Source organism: Mixophyes fleayi, chromosome 8 (genome assembly GCF_038048845.1).
Source record: "Mixophyes fleayi isolate aMixFle1 chromosome 8, aMixFle1.hap1, whole genome shotgun sequence".
In the NCBI taxonomy this organism is placed as follows: domain Eukaryota; kingdom Metazoa; phylum Chordata; class Amphibia; order Anura; family Limnodynastidae; genus Mixophyes; species Mixophyes fleayi.
In genome coordinates, this window is record NC_134409.1 from 132,447,488 (window position 1) to 132,473,171 (window position 25,684).

Sequence of the window (25,684 nt, forward strand, 5' to 3'; positions counted from 1 at the left end):
ATATTGTGACTCCATTATATTATAAAGTTCATAACTTTATTAGGGGCGGGCAACAGACACAACATAACTGGGGGTGGGATTTCCCATTTAAATACATGTTAAGCGCATTTTTGTAAGGCTCACAAATATTTAGTATATTCATCACTTGACTAATACAATAGCACTAACCATTCTTAAACCACTTTTATGTGCCCATCATGCTGAGAAACAGCAAACACCTTCTTCATCCAACCTTAATAACTAAGTAATGTGAACGTTTACATGTAGATTTGTGGTTGTTACTGTACTGTCCTTTGTGCAGAGAGTAATATATATATATAATATACATGTGGGTGCAGTATGTGTGAAAAAACGTATAGCTTATGATAATTGGGATATGTAAATGAAGAGACCTAGAGATCCATATTAAATTGAACCCATAGAGATAGTAAGTTCTATTTACAGACAATTAACACCAACAATATGCATATATTTTATTTAAAAATTGCAATAAATAAAACACAGGTCTACAAAACCAAATTATTATACACATTTGTTAAAATAAAAGTCTACCGTATGTAAGGCTCTCGGGACTAGATTCACGGAGGAAGCTTGCACCTAAAGAGGTCAAACTGTGAGACGTCTGTTCCCTGCACGGTGGGTATGTCAACTTTATTTTCTTTTATCACCAAAAAAAACAAACAAACTAACTTTAGGGAATGAGGAAAATCATCGAACGTCATTGTGTGAGGTTTATTCTGCTTTCTAACACAAATGGTGAAGCTACGGAACGTTTACTGTTTAAGTTGTGGATAGTGAATGGGGCTAATATAGGGGACCAAATTGGAGCAGGTTGTGAGGCACTGGTGGTATAATGTGTTAGACGCACTGTTTATGTATAGGGGTAGATTTATTAAAAAGGAAAAGTATATGTGTTGCTCATAGCAACCAATCAGATTCTAGCTATCATTTATCTTGCACAATCTAGAAAATGGTAGCTGACATCTGATTGGTCACTAAGGGAAAAACCTTCACTTTTCCTTTTTAGAAGGGTTAATAAATCTACCCCATAATGTGTTTTGGGCATTGTTGGTATAATGTGTGGTGTGTACTACTAGAATAATATATAGGTCATTGCTGGTATTTCTGGTGTGTACAGCTGGTATCGTGTGTTGGGACAATGCTGGTACAATGCGTGGGGTATGACTTTAAGCAGTATTGGCTGACAGCAGACTAATTTCTTATTTTTGCACTAACTGCCAATTATATCAAGTATATATTTATCTATACACACTTTTGTAGGGATTTAAAGCATGTTTTTATGGTGTTATTGGACTTTTAGCCTCATTCTCCAGATATTTAGGGCTTTTTGTCTGTATAATTAGGAGTAAATGTATCACTAAACTTAAATGAAGGGAAATTCTAAGTTTTTTTAAGAGTTCAGTATCCTCGTTTTCATCTCCACTTTCTTGAAGGAATATTTCTGGTTCGTCCTCTTATCTGTCAGAATGTACCAAGTGCCCCAGTAGATGCCGCTAGTCACCCCGCTGTATCGTCCTCTGTGATACTTTCCATTTAAATTGGCTGCCAGGCAGGTGTCGAACCACCAACCGGAACCGTAATATGTGCCACAGTTCCCGGATGGATAATTGTCATTATCGCTGTCGTGAGTTGTGAAATACTTGTGATCGTGATTGTAGTTTCGACTGTAACTAAGGGCGTTTCCGGCGTTGCCGTGGTACTCCCTGGCAGTCAGTCTGTACTTGTTTTGTTCGCTGGCAACCTTGAACTTCTTGTAGTTGGCATGCCGCTTGACGTTGTACCAGTCCTCCAGCTCGATGCGGAGCGTGTGTTGTCCCAGTCTGGTCAGGCTGTGGAGATGTTCGTTACCCAGCCAGTGCTCCCCTTGAAAGCTGCCGAAACCCTGTTTATATTCCTGCCACGTACGGTTGAAGTCTACGTTGCCGTCCAGCCTCCTCTGGAACACTGTCCAGCCTCCTCCGTCAGTGACCATGTCACAGTAAGCCTACAACCAACCAGAAACAGGTTTCACTGGGATATTCTGACCTTTGTCTTCTAACAATAAGTACAGTTAGTTTACAGTGTTTTCTATGAAAATAAAGCTTTAACTACAGTAAGGTAAAACCTTTATTTAGTCACTTAAAGTGCATCTGTCACCTACAGACAGTGGATACAGCGTCTCGCTTCAATAAGTGTCCAAAGTAATTTCACAGATTCCTTGGGCCTAAATTAATTACTCTCGTATATGTACATATTTTGATGTCCCTGATTATAACTGATTTGGCGTTGATGTGACTGTTTCCTTGTGAGTTGATAGGCTGCATTCCCATCAATATTTGCATATTATGGTTTCAGTAATGTCACTGGTTCCCTGTGAGCTGAACGGTTGAATTCTCATTTACGTCACTAGAGCCTATTTACATGCAAACTTTGTCATCCTTAGTCAACCTGCATCCACCGGTCATACCCTTTTTACATAGACATTCTGTAGCTTTGCTGTTTCTCTCACAGCGCAAAATGTATTAAATCTACTCTGCAAAATGAATCCCCTTTTCAGATAAATTATTAACTCACTTTCAGTTGCTGCTAAAAACTAATCTTAAGCGCTGGATGGAGAATAAGCCACCTTTACTCTTCTGCCAACCCTTGGCACAGGCCTACTGATATCTAATCAGTATCCTATCATGTGGAGTCCTGGATAACGGTTGGATACGTTCAGATGCCCCTCATATTTTGCCTACCAGAGATCTAAGGGACTTAGAGACGGGTGATTGTTGAGGAACATTAAGCAGGTACAAAGTCTACGACCAATGGTAAGACATCATGAATTAGGGGCAACTGTGGATGAAAGGGTATACTCTTCAACCGTGCATTGGTTTATTGCTCCCCATTAAAACTCCCACTCAATATATCTCCACCCTGATGGTGATTTACAGTGGACGTGAGCAGTGTATTTGGTCTTTGACCCCCTGTTGGTTTACGGGATAGGACAGAATGACGTTACCTCAAAAGGCTGCCTCAACGCAATAGGTTGTATGGTGTAGATTCCGTTTTCTCGGATTCCCTGTTTGTAGATATCTGCACAATCTCGGGGAAACAGCCTCTCTGTTTTTTCTGAAGAGTCAACTAATAATGGGGACAAAACAGAGAGGTACAATTATTGACACCCCTTGAATAAATGAAGGTGGAATCCTGAGCATAGAACAAAACGGCAAAATCTCGGGTAGACCCAGACTTGGTTTAAACTAATGAACCCAGAGAGCGCTACGGAAAGCTGCTTAAACCACATACAAAAATATCTGGAGGCTCAAATTCATGCAACATAAAGTGACATTAACAGTATTTATTGCTGAATATACAGTAAGCTCAGTACATATGAGCCTGACCTCGACTCCAAGGTGTGAACCTAAACCTACCCAGTTGATGAAACACATATAGTAACTTAAAAAACCAGTGATATATTAGGCCTGGCAGTCTTTTATGACTTCCAGGGAGAAATTCCTGTTCAATATTCAGCGAGTCACACCACAAAAAAAATGGTGGGGCTTCTATTATTCGGAGGTAAAGGTGCAAATGGTTCTAACTTTGGCGGAGGTAAAGTACAAACCTCATTTCTCACTCTCACCTGGAGACCCCACGTTGATGACATTCTTCACAGTCAACGGTAATTCTTCCTTTGTTTCGAGAGTCTTGAGTCGTCGACTTTCTACAACAAAGACTGGTTGAGTGAAGGCAAAAAGAAGGACACTGTATAACTGAATAAGCAAGACACAAAATCATCACTAAACAAATATTGTATTGCATGCTATAGTCTGTAAAACAAGAAGGTTTTATCTTAAGAGGCCTACTATTGGAGAATTAAGCAAACTCATCTCATATTTAAAGGTAATATTAAAAACGTGAAAACATAGCACTGAGCTTCATTAGTCTGGTGCATCTGTACATTTCTAAAATAATTCTATCATCATCATCAACATTTATTTATATAGCGCCTGCAAATTCTGTAGCAATTTACAATTGGTAACAAATATTAATAAAACAATACTGGGTAATACATACAGACAGAGAGGTAAGAGAACCCTGCTCACAAGCTTACAATCTATGGGACAATAGTAGTTTGATACACAAGGGCACGTGCTACATCATATTGCACATTGGACCAGCTAGAATGCAAAGGTAAAAAGTATTAGTGGGCTGTGTGATCAGTCACACAGGAATGTTGGTCAGAGGGTTGTTGTCTTGTGTTAACTGTGTAGAGGATGGTAATAGGGTAACCTAGGGAGATTAAGATGCTGGTAGAGGAATATTATAAGCTTGTCTGAAGAGCTGGGTTTTCTGAGAACGCTTGAAGGTTTGAAGACTAGAGGAAAGTCTTTCTTACTGTGCGAGGGAGGGAATTCTACAAAGTGGGTGCAGCCCAAAAAAAGTCCTGTAACCAGGAATGGGAGGATGTGATGAGAGTGGAAGAGAGACGCAGATCTTGTGCAGAACAGAGGTGTCGAGTTGGGAGATATTTTGAGACAAGTGAGGAGATGTATGTTGGTGCAATTTTGTTGACGGCCTTGTATGTTAGTAGAAGAATTTTATATTGTATTGGTTGAAAAACAGGCAACCAATGTAGAGACTGACAGACTGTCTCAGCAGAGAACAGTTTGCAAAGAAAATCAATCTGGCCGCTGCGTGCAAAATAGATTGTAGGGTGCTAGAGTCTGATTTTGGGAAGACCAGTAAGGACTGAATTGCAATTGTCGATGCGGGAGATGATGAGTGCATGAATTAAAGTTTTTGCAGTTTCTTGTGTGAGATATGTGCGTATTCTGGAAATGTTCTTTAGATTCTAATTCTATCACTGTTCTGTTGCCCCCGCAACACCAATTTTGGTGATAGTGTGGATTGGTGGCCAACAGCCCCCCCTGGGGTCCTTCCAGAAGTCTGTAATTAGTTCAGCTTTTTTTCTGTATGTTCTTTAAAGAAGATCTAAAGAGGGTATTTTATCTAAAGGCTTCCCTAATTTAATGGCTAGTATTTTTCCTATACATCTGTCCCTATTCGAATTACTGATCTGGCAAATGAACAGCACCAAGCCAAAGACAGAGTGTGGATTGTCTCTAGGGACAGGGAAAAACGGTCTTGTCTTTGTTTAGTGGAGGCGCTGGCATGAGGGGCCGGTCACATCAGAAAGCCAGTGTCAAAACTCTTCCAACTTGGAGGACGTCAGCGCTCGGAGGGACTTTGTCGGAGCATCAAAGATGAGACAACATTAACGAGCCGCGCAATGCTAATTTATCTTTTGTTTATTTTTTTTATTTTTTCCTCTTCCAACTCGGTAACTTGCAGATCATTAGTTGTTTTTTTTCCTCTTCTTTTGCTAGCTGTGGCAGTGAAGGAGTTAAATAATGGTTAACATTTAATTTGTTTGAAACAAGTAAAAGTATATTTACAGAAAAGCTCTATTTAACTGAAAACCTATTTTTCATTGTTTAAATGGGAGCAATATTCAAACTACGTATATAGTACACGTGTAGCGTGAAATCTGGCAAAATCCTTTAAAAGCAGTTTTTAAAGTCATTAAAAAAAATGCATATAAATATAGAGAACTAAATATAATAAAATTTAAAGTTGAATTAATATATAGTTCATTTTCTTGTTTAGAAAACACTTCAAATAGAAAAAAAAGTCAAACTTTTTGGTTCATATATAATATTTCCAAACTGAGGTTTACAATCAGACAAAATGACTGTACATTGCCGGAATATCGCAGTGATATTTATATACATGTCTGAAAATCCAGCCATATATTTGAAGAATAATTATAACTGGTTATTTATAAATGATGCTTTAAAGCACTGAGGCAATAAAACAATCATTTGTTAACACGTTTTACATTCCGCGCTAATTCTTCTACTGTTGAATGACTCAGCCCTGTAATTAAGAGAGAGGTTTCTAGGTGTTACTTAAAGGTGTCAAGTAACTGAAATTTGCTACAATGCAAAATAAAACTTGCTTTGCTAATACGAATATTGCTTTCAGAATTACCTATTGCTGCATCACCATTATTTAAAACATAAATTATATTGCATGTATGTTATATTTCTAACTTTGCGTTGAAGTGACGGTGGTTTCCATAACCCGCTACATGAACAGTTCCCGCAGAAAGATCAATACAACCTTTTCCCTATCCGTAGTGTTAACGTTGACAAAATGTATTTAAAAAGAAATGTAAACTCTTTCTCCATCCACAGATAAAAATATGTATACATTTCTACATCTCATCATGGAAAAGAAGTCTTATGACACAAGGGATTTGAGGCTTTTTTCTTGACTAAAAACAATTATACACATTGCAGCTCATTAAGATTTGGATGTAAGTTCACTTTGACGCACTGCGCGTGTACCACAACTTGCCCAGGGGTAGGGATAGAGCATCACACGGTTGGTCGTCTTATGGATGTATGTGTTAGTGCCAGCCCGCCCCCCCCTTCCCCACAAAGGCCTATTTTTGGCTCACATACCTGCTCAAGAACTCCAAACGGCAGGTATGAGTGTGAGCAGCAAAGTCTGTCTACCCTTGCGCGAGTTTGGAAAATAGCAGGGGGAACCCCCCACGCTGACGCTCATTGTCCCCCTTGTGTTTTAGTGGGAACCAGTCCAGGCTGTATAGATATGGATTTTATTTATTTTAAGGAACTCATTCAAACTGGCTCGCTTAAGGAGCTGAAGATCGATGCATCTGTGCTCCCAATGGATCTATAAGCCGGACACGTTGATAACGATGACCTATTCTCTGCCATATTAATGTGCTCTAGTTTAGGGGCACATTTATAATTGATCGGCAGAAATGAGAAATAGTTATCAATCCTTATCGCATGGATAAGGATTGATCTATTTCTCAAATTTATTAAAAATGGATCACAGAAACAGCAGTTCCGAAAAACTGCTGTTTCTGTGATAAAAAAAAAATCACAATTACCCCTCTCTTCGGGACGCGCTGTCTCTAGGATCTCCTCCACGTCATCTTCGTTCCTCTTCTTCTTTCCATTGCGCATGTGCAGTTCCACAAAGATCCCGGTCTGTCTGCAATTCTGCGAGCGGTGAGTGACAGGGAGGGATCCTGTGATCCCTCCACACATGCACTGTCCAGCTCTGCTCTTCGGAGCAGAGCTGACAGCATTGGGTTTTTTCATTTCTGATAATGTACGCCAGCTTCAGTTTTTTCGGAACTTGTTAGATTGCAGCTGGGAGCAGTCACCATACTGTTGAATGGTGACTGCTCCCAAAAACGAAGAGGAGTGCAAAGCAGCAGATATCCATGATATCTGCTGCGATGCACCCTTAATAAATTTGCAGAGGACACGGAGGCACCTTAATTACCCGGTAAAAGCACTATCGTGCTTTCTTAAATATGCCCCTTAGTCTGTACCTGTGTATCATCCACCTGTAAAGAATTCCCATCGGGTGAGAATACAAAGTGCTTTTTGGTCTTTCAGAAAACAAACCTGAAAAACACAACTGATGTGTACGATGCTGTTTATACTTTAAACATTCTTTTGCATGTTTTAAAGTCTAGAATGTAAATTACAGTTATCAGTGCTTAACTTGTGGTTGAAATTCGATTATAAGTTAGTGAAACTTAACAGAACTTCTGACATATTCTGGGAGGATATTGAACATTGATCTTTAAATATGGAAGACTATGAAGCCAAGTGAAGTTCTGAAACTGCCTTCCTGGGTGTTCCTGCACAAATTGGGTCTGGCCGTTATAGCAACTAATTATTGTGAGTTTGGAAAATGAGAATCGGTGCAAGTTAATGCTCAGCGTTTACTAATAAGTTACTCTAAGGTCATAAGCGTATCAGCTGAGCTGCTGCAGAATTCTGTATTTCACTAAGATCAACCATAAGCATCATGGGGATTGTAGTTCAGCAATAGCTCTATTATACTACTTTCATTCCCAGAGTCTGCCACAGCCGGTTCCCGGCACTATACATCCATAGATGGACACAATGGGCATTATTGGCTTTACAGGAAAGCTGCATCAATGAGCCAAAGCGGGCGGCTTCTGTGAGATCCTGTTTAATTATACTGGAAATCATTAGTGAATAAATGAAAGGCTGCCCTTTCCCCCTTCAAAACTGGGGTGACGGTCAAGACCCTGAACCTGGAGAGTCATCTGTTTTATACACCCCCAAAGTGTATTCTGGACACTTCGCTTTCATTAAGTTTACGTGTGGGAGTTAAATAGTTAAATGAGATTTTCAGAGAAATGTTTTATATCAACTCTCACTTGTAAACGTTGCTGTGTATTCCTATCTGGTGGCAAATATTACACTTGCCAGCAAGTCTGCGGTACTGAGATAAGTGTTTCATGAAAGTAAAAAGTTAACTGTAGTTTCTGGACCAACAAGCTGGTGGTTAGTGGGTGAAAGGAATTGGTGCATAGGCATTTTAAACAACTATATTGCCTGTTAAAATTTTATTGCGACCACTCCTCCCATGAAATATGGCACCTGCGCAGGAGATAGCAAAGACTCTGACATGTTGGCTCTGACGTGTAGGTGCTGTGTTTCCTGTACTCTCTTCACATGCAGTCAGGGGACCCCTTACAGTGGCAGAAATAAAGTGTCGGCTCTCACTGATATGGGTGCAGGGTGGGTGGCGCAGGGCCCCCCTGACTCATTGTGCATGTGCACTGCTCATCCTGCAACCATTATAGATGTGCCACCGGGCCAACGTTTTGTCAGGACCTCCGATGCGGTGGTCGACGTTTTGTCAGGACCTCCGATGCGGTGGTCGACGTTTTGTCAGGACCTCCGATGCGGTGGTCGACGTTTTGTCAGGACCTCCGATGCGGTGGTCGCCGTTTTGTCAGGTCCTCCGATGTTGTAGTCAACGTTTGTCAGGACCTCCCATCTGGCGGCCGACGTTTGTCAGGACCTCCCATCTGGCGGCCGACGTTTGTCAGGACCTCCCATCTGGCGGCCGACGTTTGTCAGGACCTCCCATCTGGCGGCCGACGTTTGTCAGGACCTCCCATCTGGCGGCCGACGTTTGTCAGGACCTCCCATCTGGCGGCCGACGTTTGTCAGGACCTCCCATCTGGCGGCCGACGTTTTGTCAGGTCCTCCCATCTGGCGGCCGACGTTTTGTCAGGACCTCCGACGTGGTGGTCGACGTTTTGTCAGGACCTCCGACGTGGTGGTCGACGTTTTGTCAGGACCTCCGACGTGGTGGTCGACGTTTTGTCAGGACCTCCGACGTAGTGGTTAGTCTATGACCTCATTCTTCTTTACAACTATAACAAGTTGGATATATCAATTGCTGAAGATCTCCTGCAGCAGCCATCTCCGATACCTTGGCCATCCTTCTTTTTAAAGTCGTTCACCAAGCAGTTCCTTTTACTTGATAAATTTAATATATGCTGTTGTCAGCATCACTTATGAGAACCATGTAACCATTTCACCAATAATTGATCTCACAGATACTGACATTATTTAGTAGAAAGGATGAAAAAAATAAGCTAACACTCTTTTACTAATAACTAATCGCCTCTACTTTTCCTGGCTCTTCTTTTCTTCATGGCTTTTTTTTCCTTCTACTTTCTTCTCTGAAGATTTTCTTCAATCTTCCTCTTTCACACCATGCAATGTAAGGACTAGGCATCTGTGTAGTCATTAATATAGACTTTACTCTGAAGTGTGGTTGGCATTGCCAACAATATAGTTTTAAGAAACAGCAGAAGAACCATGAGCTTGTTGCACTTACAGATTACTGAGCAGAAATAAGAAGACATTCAGGTAATGTTCCCTGGGATATATATTCAAATGAGTCTTTCAAAATATCTTCTCCTGTATATGACATATTACAGAATCCCCTTCTAGCTTATTTTCATACTGATTAATAAAAATCTTTATAAGTGTTCAAGCAGTGCTCTATCAATGAATATAACAACCTGGGAGTATTTACCAATATTGTGTGTCACTGAAATGCCAACAGAACCTCTATATACAGTACACAGCATCTTACTTCCATCCTTGTGAGTGCATTCATGTTTTTTTATTTATGGGAACACACTGTACTATCTCTGCTTTGATAAGTTGGTTACTTAATGCATTAAATGACACTGGTATTTTATAGGAGATGGCCACATTATAAAGGAAGGAGAAAGAAAATGTAAATCATTAATCAAATATTTCTGTAACAAATTATTAGGTTGGTTGCAGGGCCTGATTAAGGGATCGGGCCATGTTCTCATATTTTAAAATTAATTTCAGTTGTGGTCTTGCCCAAAAATTGCCTCTTTCTGTAATGACGGAGCCGCTCCAGATCAGTGAGGTCATTACGGTCCAAGTTTCCAAAGGACCATGGTCCTTACTCCTGGGTTCCCCTATAGAGGCCCCTGTCCATTCAGATACTCAAGGCCGCCAGATACCTGGTCGCGCAGCACTGGAGAATCCCAGACCCCACCCCACCCCCTTTCCTCCAGAGCAACTCCTCAAAATAATCTGGTATTTGGTGACCATGGAAAAATATCCGCATAGTTAAATAAGAAAACCCACAAATTCTCCCAAATTTTGGGGCGATTGGTTCATTTACAATAGTCCCTATAGTCCCGTACCAGAATATTTTGTCTCTCTTCCTATTAACAGTATTGGGTAGGCCAAATGGTTTATTTGCCTCCTGTTTTGGCCGCTTGTGTACATGCGGGATATTTCTGTATTGTACTCCAAAAATTCTAAGGTTCTTAAAAACAAATAATAATTATAATTCCGTTGGGTTGTGCGTTTTGGGTTCTAGGTCCCCTATGCTGTTGGGGTATATAGCAGTCACATGAGCTGCCATCGCCAGCGGTACGCTCCTGCTCGGGGCCTCAGTTCTACTGACTGTAGGGCGGCTAAACCTGATCATGAGTGACTGACATGTGCATATATCCATCAACAATCCCATTTTTTCAGATATGAAGCCGGAATGTTAAAGTCCCAAGTGATCCCTCTACAAAGTTACAAAACATTGGATGTGACCAACGTGCTCACCCTTTGCTCCCTAGTGCTAAATTTCACCTTTTATGAACCTTGTACCGTGTGCTGATGTCAACCCATGTAGCTTTTGGTTGTATAAAGAAGGGTTGTAGACTTTCAGGAGCCCCGGATGCTGTGCAGGTGACACTTGTCCTGCCACCTTCCCAAAGGGTACAACGGCCCTGGACCAAAAATCTGCAACGCATCATGTGAAGCATCTACTCCAAAGCACCATGAAAAGTCAGATTGGGAGCTTAGACCTATATTGTACAGGTGCAATGAAAATAAGAGCGATTGTTCTAAAAAAAACAAACACTGCACACCTGTATTTTTTAATGATGTACCAATGAGTCCCTTGCAAGTAAAAACAGTCTTATCAGAACCTGGATCTTTTATTTTTACTTTTCATGGGTAAATGGCGTTACCAGAATATTTCCACATTACGTAACTAATATTTAGCATCGCGTTACAACGTTAGATCTTGCCCTGCAGAAGTAAGATGTAATATTGTCTTCCCCTGATAACTAGGAACACATTTCTCTCTTCGTGTTGCCTTCACCTCCTTTATCTCTCTATGATAAATGACAACGTGGGGGCACATGGCAGATGTGTACGACGATGTATTAAACCCAACAGCATTGTATCGAGCAGGCGCCTGTAAGAATTCATCCATCTTGTACATCCTGTGTCCACCACAATCCAACACTTGATTTATATCAGCTCACACTTAAAAGAATAAAAAGCAACGTCTTTCCCATGTGGCATAATACATAACGCTGTCGTGAAAAATAGAAAGAAATACATATTTGTTTAATAACTAGAAGGTTCGGGGAATTTTTCAGCCTTTGGTAAGAACTGGGTTTGAACCAAAAGAATTAATAAAATATATTAATCATGTTTAAAGGCAATCCAAAGTCATTAAGGTAGCCCCAAAGTATAGACTGGAGATGATTAGTGGGTAACCCGCTGACCTGCCTGTGCTCATCTGGGGAAGCGACTCTAAACTGAGTGATCGCTTTGTCATGCAAATATTGGTTAGAGATACTGGTAAGAAACAGAACAAAGATAACCAATTTTGGGGAAAAAGGTAACCACTCTGAAAATTGCCCAATTAAAATCATTATTTTTAATACTGAAACTCACTGCAGTAGCTTCATATACTTAATTCAGCAATTCTGCCGAAAATGACCTGTTGAAAACTCTCACAGTAGTTGCTGCAGTTTGACAGATTTGATACATTAGTTGTGAATCGCTGACCTTTCTTAGTAACATCTGTAACCATGGATGTGGACTGCATGGATTGTTTCTATACAGGTTTTGCTAAGGAAGGTCACTTAGTGACACTTTATCTGTCAAAGGATGGCAGCAGTATGTTTCTGAATTAACAGGTGATTGTAAGCAGAATAGAGATAGACACATGTTAGGGGACCTGTGAACCGGGGGCCCTTGGCTATTATTACGTTATGAATAAACTTTTGATAGAAGGGGCAACATTGTAACCCACCAGTTTTTTTTTGCTTTACCCACTACAAAACAATCAAATTATCGTTAAACTTAATTGTATTAATCAGACATTGAGTCATTGACTCATCTTAACTAAAGTCTGCTTGGTCAAGACTCAATGCGGGCGTGGTCACACCCCACGGGTGTGCAGAGCGCTTGGTCATCCCTTACCAATCTCCCCTTCCCTAAAAACACCCAATTGCTGCGCTCACAAGTGGCAGATGCGCACGGCCCCGTTCCACCCGTGCTCTGCTATGGTTTTGTAGACCAACCGTAAATAGGACATACCTCACAAATTTCCAACCCATGGGACAAAGGTTTCCATAGTTGGGCTGGCGGGACAAAACCCTCAACTATCAAGAAATGTAACTGTAAAGAACATCGAGGGAGCATTTTTTTTATATGCACACCAGACTTCCTGTCAGTAAGTGCATTAAAATATTACCCTTTAAGATTGTGGAGTCTAAAATAGTCCATAACGGAGAACAATTTTTTTTTATTTTTATGAGGTGGATAATGAGAATGGAACTTTAACAAACATATTTGTAAATGTTACCAGATGCCGGATCATTTAACACAGTAACACTAACACTTTACCACTAACACACGCACATGTAGCACGACAAATTGCTCAGATTCAGTTTTTGAACGGTCAGATCAAAGTGCAGATTATTTATTATCTGTGAAATACAGTCCTCAGTAGCCCAGACACCCATGATGGGGTCATTGGATTATCAAGCCAGGCTGACCAGAAAGAACATTTTAGACTTCTATATGGCACAATGAGACTATTTTGTTTTACTGGGAAAAGCTCTTGGCATTATAATCAACATTTATTTATATAGCGCCACTAATTCCGCCATCCCTACAGTATTGGAGCTTACAGTCTAAATTCACTAACATACACTGACTGAGAGAAACTAAGGTCAATTTGATAGCAGCCAATTAACCCACCAGTATGTTTTTGGAGTGTGGGAGGAAACCGCTGCACCCAGAGGAAACCCACGCAAACACGGGGAGAACATACAAACTCCACACAGATAAGGCCATGGTCCGGAATTGAACTTATGACTCCAGTGCTATAAGGCAGAAGTGCTAACCACTAAGCCACCGTCAAGTTAATCAGGTATACCCAGAAGGAAGTAACAACAATAACCAGCAATGTATGCTGGGAGTGACAGGTATACATAGGGAAACACCCAGGTGCAAGGAATAATTAGTGCAGCAAGGTTAACTCCTAAAGGACAAGAAGCAGGCACAATAGCAGCACCTCTGGTGATCATAGGTATTGCTGCTAACACATAAAATGAAACACAAATAATAGAGTCCAGGAGGCAGGAGCTTCCAATACAAAGCAGTAAGCTGTAGGCAGATCGTTACAGTATGTAGGAAAAGACGCATGTAAAATAAAAGCGTATTTACACGTATATGTCCATTCAAACGCATCTCAAGAAGTGTGTAAAACGTAAACCCCACAATGTCGTATAGCGAGAGTGTATAGATGAGGCTTGACAGTAGAAAATGCTAGTCACATTACCCTACTTATACACAATATAAGAACAGTGTCGGTTATTAATAATTGTAAAAATCGCATTTTAAATATAAAATGTAATTAAATACAAACTGTTTTCTTTTTTTTAAAATTCAAAGTCCAAAATAAAAAAATGTCTTTCCTGACGCAGTCCAACTGGAAATGTCAATTGTGTAATGCAAATAGACAGCTGCGAATTCATAGTACATGTTGCTGTATTATAGCAGCTGGGGGGTTCCATAGGCAATCAGAAGACGATACATAGTCATCATCATCGCGCACCGTTGTGCCAGCCTCCAGCACTCGCAGGAGGTGTATCTGTAAATAGGTTCACGTCTAATTGGGTGACAGTTTTGTGATTGCACCCTTACTGTACTCAGGGGCACCAAATGCGGGGGAGGGGGGGGCGGGTACAAATTACCCGGGCCCCGACCTGCCCGGTGGCCCAGGACCCCACTGAAGATCTATAGTTATAAAAGTATTTTCGCTTGCGGGTGTCGCGAGTGAAGGGGGGATTGGTAGTGGCAAAATCCGCTTCAGCTAAGGTACCTCCGCCAGTGTGACAGATTACCAGGTCATGTGACTGCAGCGGTCACATGGTACTCAGTGCGGGCAGGCTGCTGGATATCTTTCCGTCCTGTGTGCCTTGCAGTGGAGAATAAGGTAAGAAGAAGGGGTGTTGGAGAAGGGGCATGTGTGACTAAAGGTGCTGGGCAGAGAGGAGGCATGTGTGACTAAAGGTGTTGGAGAGGGGGCATGTGTGACTAAAGGTGACGGAGAGGGGACATGTGTGACTAAAGGTGCCGGAGAGGAGGCATGTGTGACTAAAGGTGCCGGAGAGGGGACATGTGTGACTAAAGGTGCCGGAGAGAGGACATGCGTGACTAAAGGTGCCGGAGAGGGGACATGTGTGACTAAAGGTGCCGGATAGGGGGCATGTGTGACTAAAGGTGCTGGAGAGGGGGCATGTGTGACTAAAGGTGCTGGAGAGGGGGCATGTGTGACTAAAGGTGCTGGAGAGGGGGCATGTGTGACTAAAGGTGCTGGGCAGAGAGGGGGCATGTGTGACTAAAGGTGCTGGGCAGAGAGGGGGCATGTGTGACTAAAGGTGCTGGGCAGAGAGGGGGCATGTGTGACTAAAGGTGCTGGACTGAGAGGGGGCATGTGTGACTAAAGGTGCTGGACTGAGATGGGGCATGTGTGACTAAAGGTGCTGGACTGTGAGGGGGGCATGTGTGATTAAAGCATGTGGGCAGAGGGGATATGTGTGAGTAATGCATTTTTCTGTAGGAGGGTGGCCTAGTGCTTTTCACCTGCTAGACACACCCCCAATGATACACAGCCATGCCCCTAATGGTCTGGCCACACCCCCTATGGACGGTGCGTCATAGGGGGTGTAGCTAATCACCTATAAGGGGCCCCATGAAGTTGCTGTACCGGGGCCCAAAACTCCTTTTGGTGGCCCTGACTGTACTCCAGCTATGCTTGTTTGGCCCTGCTCGCCCCTGTTCTGCCTCTCCAGGCAGAAGGAGACACAAGTCAACGATATAGGAACAACTATATAGGGACATACGCATCTTACTCTGGAAACCTCGAGCCGTCTGTCACCTTCTCTCTCTACCAGGCGCAGAAGAGATGGAGCATTGTAGGGCTAGTGCTTCAGTCATTTATTTGAGCTCTTGGCTAAACAATTGCCTTGATGATGCCTAATTTTCCAGCCTTGACTTCCTCCTTTCCTCTCGTCCTGTTTCTAGACTCTTCATACTAAATCCTGCCATTCAAAGCGGCACAGAATTCAAAGTTCACAGCTGCTGATGTCATAGAAACTAACACATTCGGAGGGGAATCGAGGTAACAGTCGTTACTGTTGGCCCCAACAATAAAATGATTCAGTGCCACAGATGGACTTACAGAAGGTTCAGACAGTCACACAAGAATGGGTTAACGGACTACAACGCACCACTATTAATGTACACATGCCTTTAATTTACAGTTTTGTACAATTCCTGTACGTGTTCAATTAAATATAATAGTTACATTTGCATTTATATTTCACAGAACGAACCTGTGATGCGTTATATTATACAATGTTATTTTTTTACAACACCTCCCTGTTATATTGTGTAACCTGTGATTTCCGTAACTAGGGCTGTGCTATAGGGGCGACCGCCCACAGCGCAATGCTTAAGAGGGGTGGGGGGGGGGGGGGGGTGGGGGGGCGCAGTTTCTGGGGCAGCATTTTTCTTTCTTGGCCCAGGCGCTAAAATTTTAAGGTACAGTTCTGGTGATCTCCTATGTATGCATATATGTGTGTGTATAGTATAATATATATATATATATATATATATATATATATATATATATATATATATATATATATATATATATATATATATATATATAAAATCATACACAGGGCTGGCAGTGTCCTGGTATACCGAGGTAACACGATTTCTCCTACTAGTTTCATTCTAAAACTATTAAATTCCATTCGCTAACATTTTCCGTACCTACACTTCTAAATTTGACTAATATATATATATATATTTTACATTACACACACCACCATCATCATCATTTATATAGCGCAAACATATTCCGTAGCGCATTTTATGTTCTACCTGGATAACTGAGTGATTATACCCCGGCCCAGTGTGTAATCACCCTGAGAACATGCTCTGTGCATCGCTGTTACAACATATATTTTGATGGACATAATTGTTGTTTTATATTTTGACACCAATTCAGTTGTCTACAGTAAACGGCCCCCTTTAGTGTTAGATTATGAAAGACATAACGGGCAACATTACCACAAAGGGGATATTATTATAGAAAATCCCTGTTAAGAGCCAACAAAACGACTCGCAGTCCGTAGCACTAGCTGAGAAATATGGATTACACATGACTTCTGAACCAAGAGTTTGCAGCAAAAAAAAAAAAAAGTTGTGTAGGAAGCCAAAATATTGTATAGATATAATACAAAATGTAGTGGACTTTTGTTTGTTTTTCTAAGTAAAGAACATTGCCAACTTTCTTATAGTTACATATACTTTCTAGGAAACAATAGCTGCCCCTTGCATTATAGGATGTGTATGTATAATTTCTATTTACAGTTGTTCAACAATTAACATATATTTGTAGTCCATTATAAGTGCAAGAGCAACATTTGGGACCATAGAGAAGTTGACCAAAAGAGCTTGCAATCTTTGGTTAACATCATGACTTCCTCGAATAACGATCTATGAGTTTGCAGAACCAGATACCAATATTGTTAGTCTTTTATCTGTATAACACCAACATATGCTGCAGCGCGGTACAATCAGTGTGAGCTGTTTGGCATAAAGGCTGGCAAATGCCTGCTAGTATTATAAATGCAACAGGTCAAGTTCACGCCGATGGGTTACCTGCTATCCCAGGACTCACCTAATGCAGAGAGTTTCTGGACAGACTCGTTGCAGGGCAGTTCACACCCAGACAAGATCCCTAAGAGAAGCACCACCAGTGAGTTGAGTCTGTCTTCCAGCCTGCTGAGGTTCACCTTGCCCTCATCCTGTAGATTATGGAGCAGGGTGGTCACAGATTGGAGGTTTGACTCCAAGAAGTTCAGTCTCTCACCCACGGTCTTGGACTTGGGATTCTGAGGTTTGCCTTCACCTCCAGATTGCTTTAAGGTCTGCTTGAACTCTTGGTTAGGTTCCTGATGAAGCTCCTTCACTTCTTCTGGAGTGAGCGGTTCATCTGGAGAGAGAATATGCAGCTTGCATCCCTGAGGTCCATCACAGTTGGACTCGAGAGGTGGCATGGCCACAAGATGCTCTAAGTCAGGGTTCTCAGACACAGCTGACTCCACATCTGATAGGAATACAAGCAGTGTAACCCAAAGCATCTTTCTGTAGGAGGAGAACCCCATTGTCACTTTCCAGCAATCTTCACTTCTTCTCCCAGGAGACATCCCATCCAGCACGCACTGACTTCAGCAAACAACCTGTGCAAACTCTCCTCACTTTTACAGGTTGGCTACTGTCCCTCCGTCCAAAATCCTTCAGTCTGGGAAATCCTCCGCAAGAGCTTCAAAGCAAATGAAGATAGTGTGTGTGTGAGAGAGGCATTCACCAGGGAGGAGGGGGCTGGGGGGGTGCAGCCTGTATGAGGGGAGAGGAGGGACTGGAAAAGTCTCATAAAGAACACTTGAAACTCAGATTAGCATCTTGCAGCCTATTGAAGAACAGCTTTGGTTATGTCTAGGTAAATGGTCTCCCTCTCTCTCATCATTATTGTGTTTGCTGTTTGTCAGCTTGCAAAGACTTGACTGGAAGGGTGGGTATAGGAGCAAAAATTTAACAAGGAAAAAATCCCGCACTGATGCATTATTATAATAGATTTAAACATTCCCCACTGCACACAAAGCGGGAATTGTAAAAATGACATAGTACAATTTGTTACATAATTGTAGCGTTTACAGAACACGGAGACCTGGTAGGGATGAGAATCCTGCTCGAAAAGCACAAATACTTATTTTCATTTCTAAAAACATAAACATACTAAGGAAACGTAGATCCAGCCGAAACACAAATTAGGTTTGTAAGGAAGATTTGGTCACCCAACATTCAATATTGTGTTTAATACTATGTCTCTTTTTTTTTTTTTTTTTTTTTTTTTTAAAACCATTAAACTTTTCTATATGAAAAATCCACTGTTCAGTGTTACCCTGATTTACCAGTGGAGGTTTGTTAAAGAGTAAAGTGCAATGGAGTATGTCCTAACCTCCCTCTATCAAAAACAGCTTGAGCCACGTGGAACAAACGTGGTATTGCTTGCCCTGCACCTGTGTGTGAGTCTGCCAATCTGTCTCAACATTTGTTACCTAGGAGACTGCAAATCATTTCTGCTTTACTCATAGTGATGCAAGACAGAGGAGCACCACCCTCCTCAGGTAGCATTTTTTTTTCCTTTAAAATGTTCCTAATAGGCTGCTGAATCGAGTTTTGCCCCCTAAAATTTGCCAGTCCTCCCCTGGTCACAGGCAATATGACTGGCAGGTTGAGTTAAGTATAAGTACTTACATTAATTTATTACTTATTTTTGGTCTATTACATAGTCATACACACATTTTTGTATTTATTAATATCTCATACTTGTTTTGGATGCATTTAAGAGGATATGCCTGCTGATGAGAGAGGCACATGTGAGATTGCAGTGGGAAATAGAAAAACATTTTTACTTTTTCCTCAAATGGGACAGATTTGAATGAAGTGATGTTTTCACTTCTCCAAAGTGGGTTAAACCCTTTGATTGACTCAGTCACTTGGGTGGCCATTGCTGAATATCCTATGCGAACAGCCAGCTGCACTGTTACAGTGCTTAGTGGCTGTCAATGGCCATGATAAAGATCTTCAGGGAGTGAGGGGAGACCTGGGTCATATACATGAAGAGATCTGGTGTCCCTTAGGACCGGTGATCTCTACACTGGAGTCTCTCTGTTTCATTAGGAGCCCCGGTTACATCATTAGAGTCTTGGGGGTATATTTACTAAACTGCAGGTTTGAAAAAGTGGAGATGTTACCCATAGCAACCAATCAGATTCTAGCTTTCATTTATTTAGTGCATTCTACAAAATAACAGTTAGAATCTAATTGGTTGCTATAGGCAACAACTCCACTTTTTCAAACCTGCAGTTTAGCAAATATACCCCTTGGTCTAATAAGACCTAGATATCCTCTTCCATAGTACCATGGATATAACATGCAATCGTCAGGCTCCCTAGCAGAAGGTGACCATGCACTTTCACCACCCCCCCTTCCCCGTAGGCCCCTGCTGAGCAAATATGCGGGCCAACGCATGCACCTTAAAGCCTAAGCTCAGAAGAGCAAAGTGGGGATTGACATAGTGGGCTATAGTTTAGCCCATGCGCGGTACCCATAATATAGGCTTCGATGTCAGGGGAAGCCTATGCTATTGCATGCTAACATGTGCTATAGTAATTAAAATTAAATCCATATTCTAATTAGAATTACATCAATGGTATATTCAATAAGCTCAACTAATATTGTGAACATAGCTTAGAGGAGAATCATTGGAAAGTGTGATTTTTTTTGTTTTACCCCTACATGACCCACATTTACTCAGCAATATCTGTTCTCTGTTAGCTGGAGTAAAAAAAATCTATGAAAACATGGAAAATGGCAGTGCCCAAATACGGTGCAGAACCAGCATAGACCTATGTTTCCATGTACAACAATATTAGTCATTTCATGTCTACTGGATCTAGAATCTCACCTAAATGAGGATTATTTGAAGATTCACAGCTGCTGCATTTCCACTTTTGGCCAGCAGGCCATGTGTTCCGCCCACGCAGAGCACAATACACTGCATTACACAATGGAAGAGCCTGCACATATACACCGCTTATATTACAGGGCTCTGGTGTATATATCATGGAAGTATAATTACACGTTTTCCGTGTCCTGAGTTTGCACCTGGATAAAGACATGGACATAAAACTAAAATACAATGTTCCTTGAGCATAACACAAATCCTAACACAAAACAGTAACAAACTGTTTCACAAAATAATTGTCACATTGTGACAATTGGTGAAAACAAACATCCTTCTAATGCTCACAGCAGGAGCCACACATAGTTTGGGTAGTTTGGGGTAGAATTATCAAACTTTCTAAAAAGGAAAAAGTAGAGGTGTTGCCCATAGCAACCAATCAGTATCTAGAAAATGATAGCTAGAATCTGGTTGCTATGGGCAACACTTCCACTTTTCCTTTGTAGCAGGTTTGATCATTTTACCCCTAAATGTGTGTTATGCACAATTTATTCACAAGTCTGTGAGCCCAGTTTTGCAAAACACAAATTTGCTGTAACATAATACTGTGCCATTAAAACTGTTTCCATAAATTCATTTAATAGTGGGGCCATATAAGATGACGGATCATCTAATAGATTTAGAGCCCGTTAAAAACACCCCACCTTGCGTCTGCGATACGGTCCCTTGTGAGGTCTCTTCAATCAGCGGCCGAGCTTGACCTGTCCTTGGTACCTATGATCATCTTCCTTCCTCCCACAGTCCAGTCTCAGATACATACCTTCCCATTGTGCCATTCCACTTTCATCTTCTGGGGAATCTCTTTGTGTTGAGATATCAAGGACTAAATGACCGTGCTGAGTATTTAACTCCTAACATACCCACCCACCTGGATGAATAAACCAAACTAATCCAACAGAAAGGAGCATAAAGAATTGTAACTCTCCCATCATCATCACTTAGATTGTAAGCTCTTTAAGCGGCGACCTCAGTCCTAACACTTTTTCTTTTAATTGTTACTAACATTTTGTATTTATTTTTTTTCACTGTGTGGTGCTACATATACCGTATACTGCAGTATATAAATCTATACTCCCAAATATATGGTGTATGTGTATTAAACATTTTATTGAATTAATAACGATATGCTCAAAACCACTAGGATTATTATTACTGTTCTATATTACTATAGGAATTAATCAATCCAATTACATTCCAGAATCAGAATCAGATTTATTAATTTTGGTTCCATCCTAGTTAGCCCATAGACCATTGAATAATTAATGATAACACAGTTCTCTATTGTTTGATATGACCACTTAATATAGTGAGGGAGAAGAAGGTGGCGTCTTTGAATGAATGAAATGTGTACAAGTGAATAAACTCATTTGAGAGAGTGCACCCAGGATAAGACCACTGTGTATGTGGTCTTATCTAAAGTACACAATATATAAATCACTGTGCGGCAGCATATACATAAGTAATCTTGTAGTATTGTAGCAAAGATGCAAATAAAAGATATATATTTTTGTCCTCATGTCGGGAAGTTGTTCCTGCTGTATTAGGTTATTCATGCTTAAATCACCCGTCATAGCAATTGCGTTCGTAACATATAAAATAAAAGGTTTCTGTCAGGGGCTGGCTGGCAGACTTTAGCCTGGGGGGCAAGCTCACAGCACTGGCCCATAAGTAGCGGCCCATCCTTAAAGGGTGCTTTTCGGTACAATATATATTTATCAATCTAAAAAGAGGCTATTTTAGTGTTGCTTAACCCAGCGATACTTTATTATAAATGATAAATCTTAAATAATGAAAACAAATAATGCAACAAAAAACAAACCTCACTTTATGTTGCATTTTATTTTATATGTTCCTCCTCCCTACAGCACTTTATTTATTTTTACACATACCTGGCTGATTATAATGGGTATAAATATAGCAATAGGTTATATAATAATGTTCTATTACAATACTGAACATAGGGGCTGACCTATCAAAAAGCAAAAATCCCTTTTACTTTAAAAACCTGGGGGTATATTTACTAAACTGCAGGTTTGGAGATGTGGCCAATAGCAACCAATCAGATTCTAGTTGTCATTTTGTAGTATGTACTAAATAAATAACTAGAATCTGATTGGTTGCTATAGGCAACATCTCCACTTTTTCAAACCCGCAGTTTAGTAAATATACCCACTGATGTTTTTGCCAGCAAAAGGGCTTGTTTTTTTGCTTCACACTATATACTAATAGGGTTATTATTTGTTTTAGGGTTAACCTAAAACAAATATGAGAGGTGCTACTTTGAAGAGTAGCAGAGCATTAGGTGTCAATCTGACACCCTGGCCCAGAGCTGGATTGAGGGGGGCCTGGGCTACTTTAGACAGGGAGCCCCTATGATATAACATGGTTATCATTTTACACAAATACACAGGCAATACTGTGTGCACTACTGTTAGGTGCACACAGCTCTGCCTTCATGGGTAAGTGTGAAGCAAGACATACCTCCCAAATATCCCTCCAGTCAGACCAAATACTGACAAAGTAAGAGTCATCCAAATTCGGGACTGTCCCGCCAGATTCAGGACAGTTGGCAGACTGTCCTGCTCTCTCCTACCTCTTCTTGTCACTTTCACCACCTGTGGCTGCTAGTGTCTTTAGATCATTTGCTGCTTGTCTGGATCCTGGAATGTTGGGGGCCCTATTTGGGGAAAAGAAATGGTTACATGAAATTTAGAAAACTCCAACGAGCCCCGATGTTAAATCAAAATAGCACCCACGTTTTATAATTAGGTCTCCCTCCAGCCCCAACATTAAAATAATAGTATTCACATTTGAGAAATAGATCTGTTTCCCTCCAACTATTCCCAACATTTAAATTAATAGCATACACATTTAATAAATAGACCTATTTCCCTCCCTCCAAACAGCCCCAGCAATAATTTAAATAGCATTTATGTTTAACAAAAATAACCATTTCCCACAACAATCCCAGGCATTAAATAATACATAATCACATTTAATAAATAGACCTCATTCTCCCCAACTGCCCCACAATCAATGATAGCTCTCCACTCCAGCATTAAATTAAAAGTCCAATTACTCCATCTTAAATTCATAGAACCCACTGTTAAATTGCCCCACCATCACCCCACAAATAAAATAGCACCCAATAATTAGCCCCTACCTGCACTCCTCGATTAAATTAATAGCCTACCTCCCACATTTTATTAAGACCCCCCTTCCTCACACACACTACACTCCTATACTGACCCCTCGCACACACACAATACATTCATATACTGCCCCCCCAATACATTCTGCCCCCCCCCCACACACACAATACATTCATATACTGCCCCCCCCCCCACACACACACACAATACATTCATATACTGGCCCCCACACACATTAATTTAGCATTCTGACACACACATTATATTAATATACTTCAAATCCCCCCCTTCCCCGGCACTTACCTGATTCAATCCGTGCGCGCTGTCAGTTTCTTCACCTCTTCATACATGGGTCACGTGGTGCGCGTCCCATGTGACACAAATAGAGGTGCGCACACACATAGTGGAAGGGAGGACGGATCGTTAGGAGCCGCGGCCACTTGGAGAAGGTGGCTGGTCCGTCCCTCCCCTGGGACCAGCCACCAAGTACAGACTACAGGGACCGGGCAACCCCAAATAATATTTTTTTTGTCCCCCCTCCCAAAAAAAGCTCTCTTGTATGTCAGCAGAGTTGTTTGCCTTTTAATTGTGGAATAAAAACGAAATAACTGAAAAGCAAACCGAGGGGAAATGCTACAGGAGGGAGGTTGAAAGATTTGCCAGTTCTGAGGGAGGTTCACGAAGATGAAAGGAGACGTCCAGCGGATGATCGAGAGAAGAAAAGAGGCACGTGCGCTTCAAAGGCTCGTCCCAATCGTCCAGCGGCCCCCGTCCCAAAAACCTGCACTGACTGACAGAGCTATCTGTGGGACTTTGAACTATTCAAAGAGGGGGACGATTCATGTCTTCCGACTTATCAGTGTAACCCTTCAGCTAACGTGTCCCTTCAGTAGCAATGCTTCGTTGGGTATATGACAATCCCAGAGGACATATATAAGAGACAGAATAATATAATAATATGGTAACATTAATGGTGAATAAAATGTAATCTGCTAATTAGTAACCCTCTCCTCAGCTGAGTGATAGGCGCAGGCTCACCCCTCTAAGATACCAAAAGTTATTAATAGGATAATCATCATTTATTTATATAGCACCAACATATCGAAGAGAACATTTGAACATATTACACAATGGCAAATACACAACGATTCTGACAGGTAATTAGGTTGTCTTGAACTTAATGGGCTGCAAATCGCTATGTGTATGAGCCGAAAATGACAGCCGATTCCAATCAACATCTGACCAGGATCTACCAGGTGTCGTCCACAACTTACGGACAATCTGTTCAGATGATGACAAAGATCTGGCCGTGTGTGCTCACTAATTGTGCTCCATAGCATCCAGACGTTCAGCCAAAGTACTGACTGGACAGATCTTTTCAATTTCACGTGCGTGGTCCAGTCTGACATAGATCCTGCCTCCTGGGTCAGGTGGCTGAATCTACCCATGAATGGGTAGAGTAACAAACACTGAAACAGAAGGTGGTCACTTAGGCTTCTGATATAAAGACATAGGCAAACTGAGGGGGGTTTCTAGTGCTTGGAAACCAACCCCCCCTCCAAGCCTGGGGCACTGTATAATTGAGATGGCTGGACCCTGGCCCGCTTCACACGGCTCTACTTGAAAAGGGAGAGCTGTGTGCACCTAACAGTAGTGCACGCAGCATTGCCCATGTATATTATGGGGATAGGAAGAGTTGGAGAGCAGCCAAGCACTGTTTAATATAACCACACCCCCATGCATGCTGGTCACGCCCACTGGTGGCGTGGTGTGGAAACCCCTCTACAAATCCTGCGTTTGCCCCTGAAAAGTGCCCATACAAGCGGCCGTTGTGATGGCCAATTAAGAACTGTATGAATGGGTCCAAAAGGGCCACCGATCCCATTTAACGTCTGATATGTCAGTTGGGACTAAATGCGGTTGGGTGACAATTGTATCTGACTGTGTATTTAGTCGTTATCCAACTGCACTAATGAAGCGCTTTCTGAATGTTCAACCTAAATGTCAAACACACAGTTCTTTTAGATCGTCTATGTCCATTCATAGCCAAAACTGACAGAGATCCGTTACATGGCCCCACATACATGTATGTTCAGATGTAAGGTCATTATTTGGTTATAACATTGGTTATCCATCTTTTGTGTGTTAGT

At 41.4% G+C, this 25,684-nt stretch overlaps 1 protein-coding gene across 1 annotated transcript; it reads right to left on the reverse strand.

Annotated features, from left to right (window-relative positions):
• Positions 1–1,254: 1,254 nt before the first annotated feature.
• On the reverse strand, positions 1,255–18,303 carry LOC142099772 (fibroleukin-like). Its single transcript, XM_075183622.1, has 4 exons — positions 17,473–18,303; positions 3,626–3,706; positions 3,005–3,126; positions 1,255–2,005 (listed from the first exon to the last, which is right to left on the reverse strand). The coding sequence occupies exons 1-4, from the start codon at positions 17,999–18,001 to the stop codon at positions 1,412–1,414; spliced, it is 1,326 nt and encodes a 441-aa protein (XP_075039723.1). The 5' UTR covers positions 18,002–18,303; the 3' UTR covers positions 1,255–1,411.
• Positions 18,304–25,684: the final 7,381 nt, after the last annotated feature.

What these genes read in the sequence shown, in the direction of transcription:
- LOC142099772 (XM_075183622.1), bottom strand. Translation starts at nt 18,001, where the DNA reads ATGTCTCCTGGGAGAAGAAGTGAAGATTGCTGGAAAGTGACAATGGGG. An exon ending in CATCAACGTGGGGTCTCCAG is followed by an intron (nt 3,127 to 3,625) that starts GTGAGAGTGAGA and finishes CCCCATTATTAG; the next exon opens with TTGACTCTTCAGAAAAAACA. An exon ending in CGTTGAGGCAGCCTTTTGAG is followed by an intron (nt 2,006 to 3,004) that starts GTAACGTCATTC and finishes GGTTGGTTGTAG; the next exon opens with GCTTACTGTGACATGGTCAC.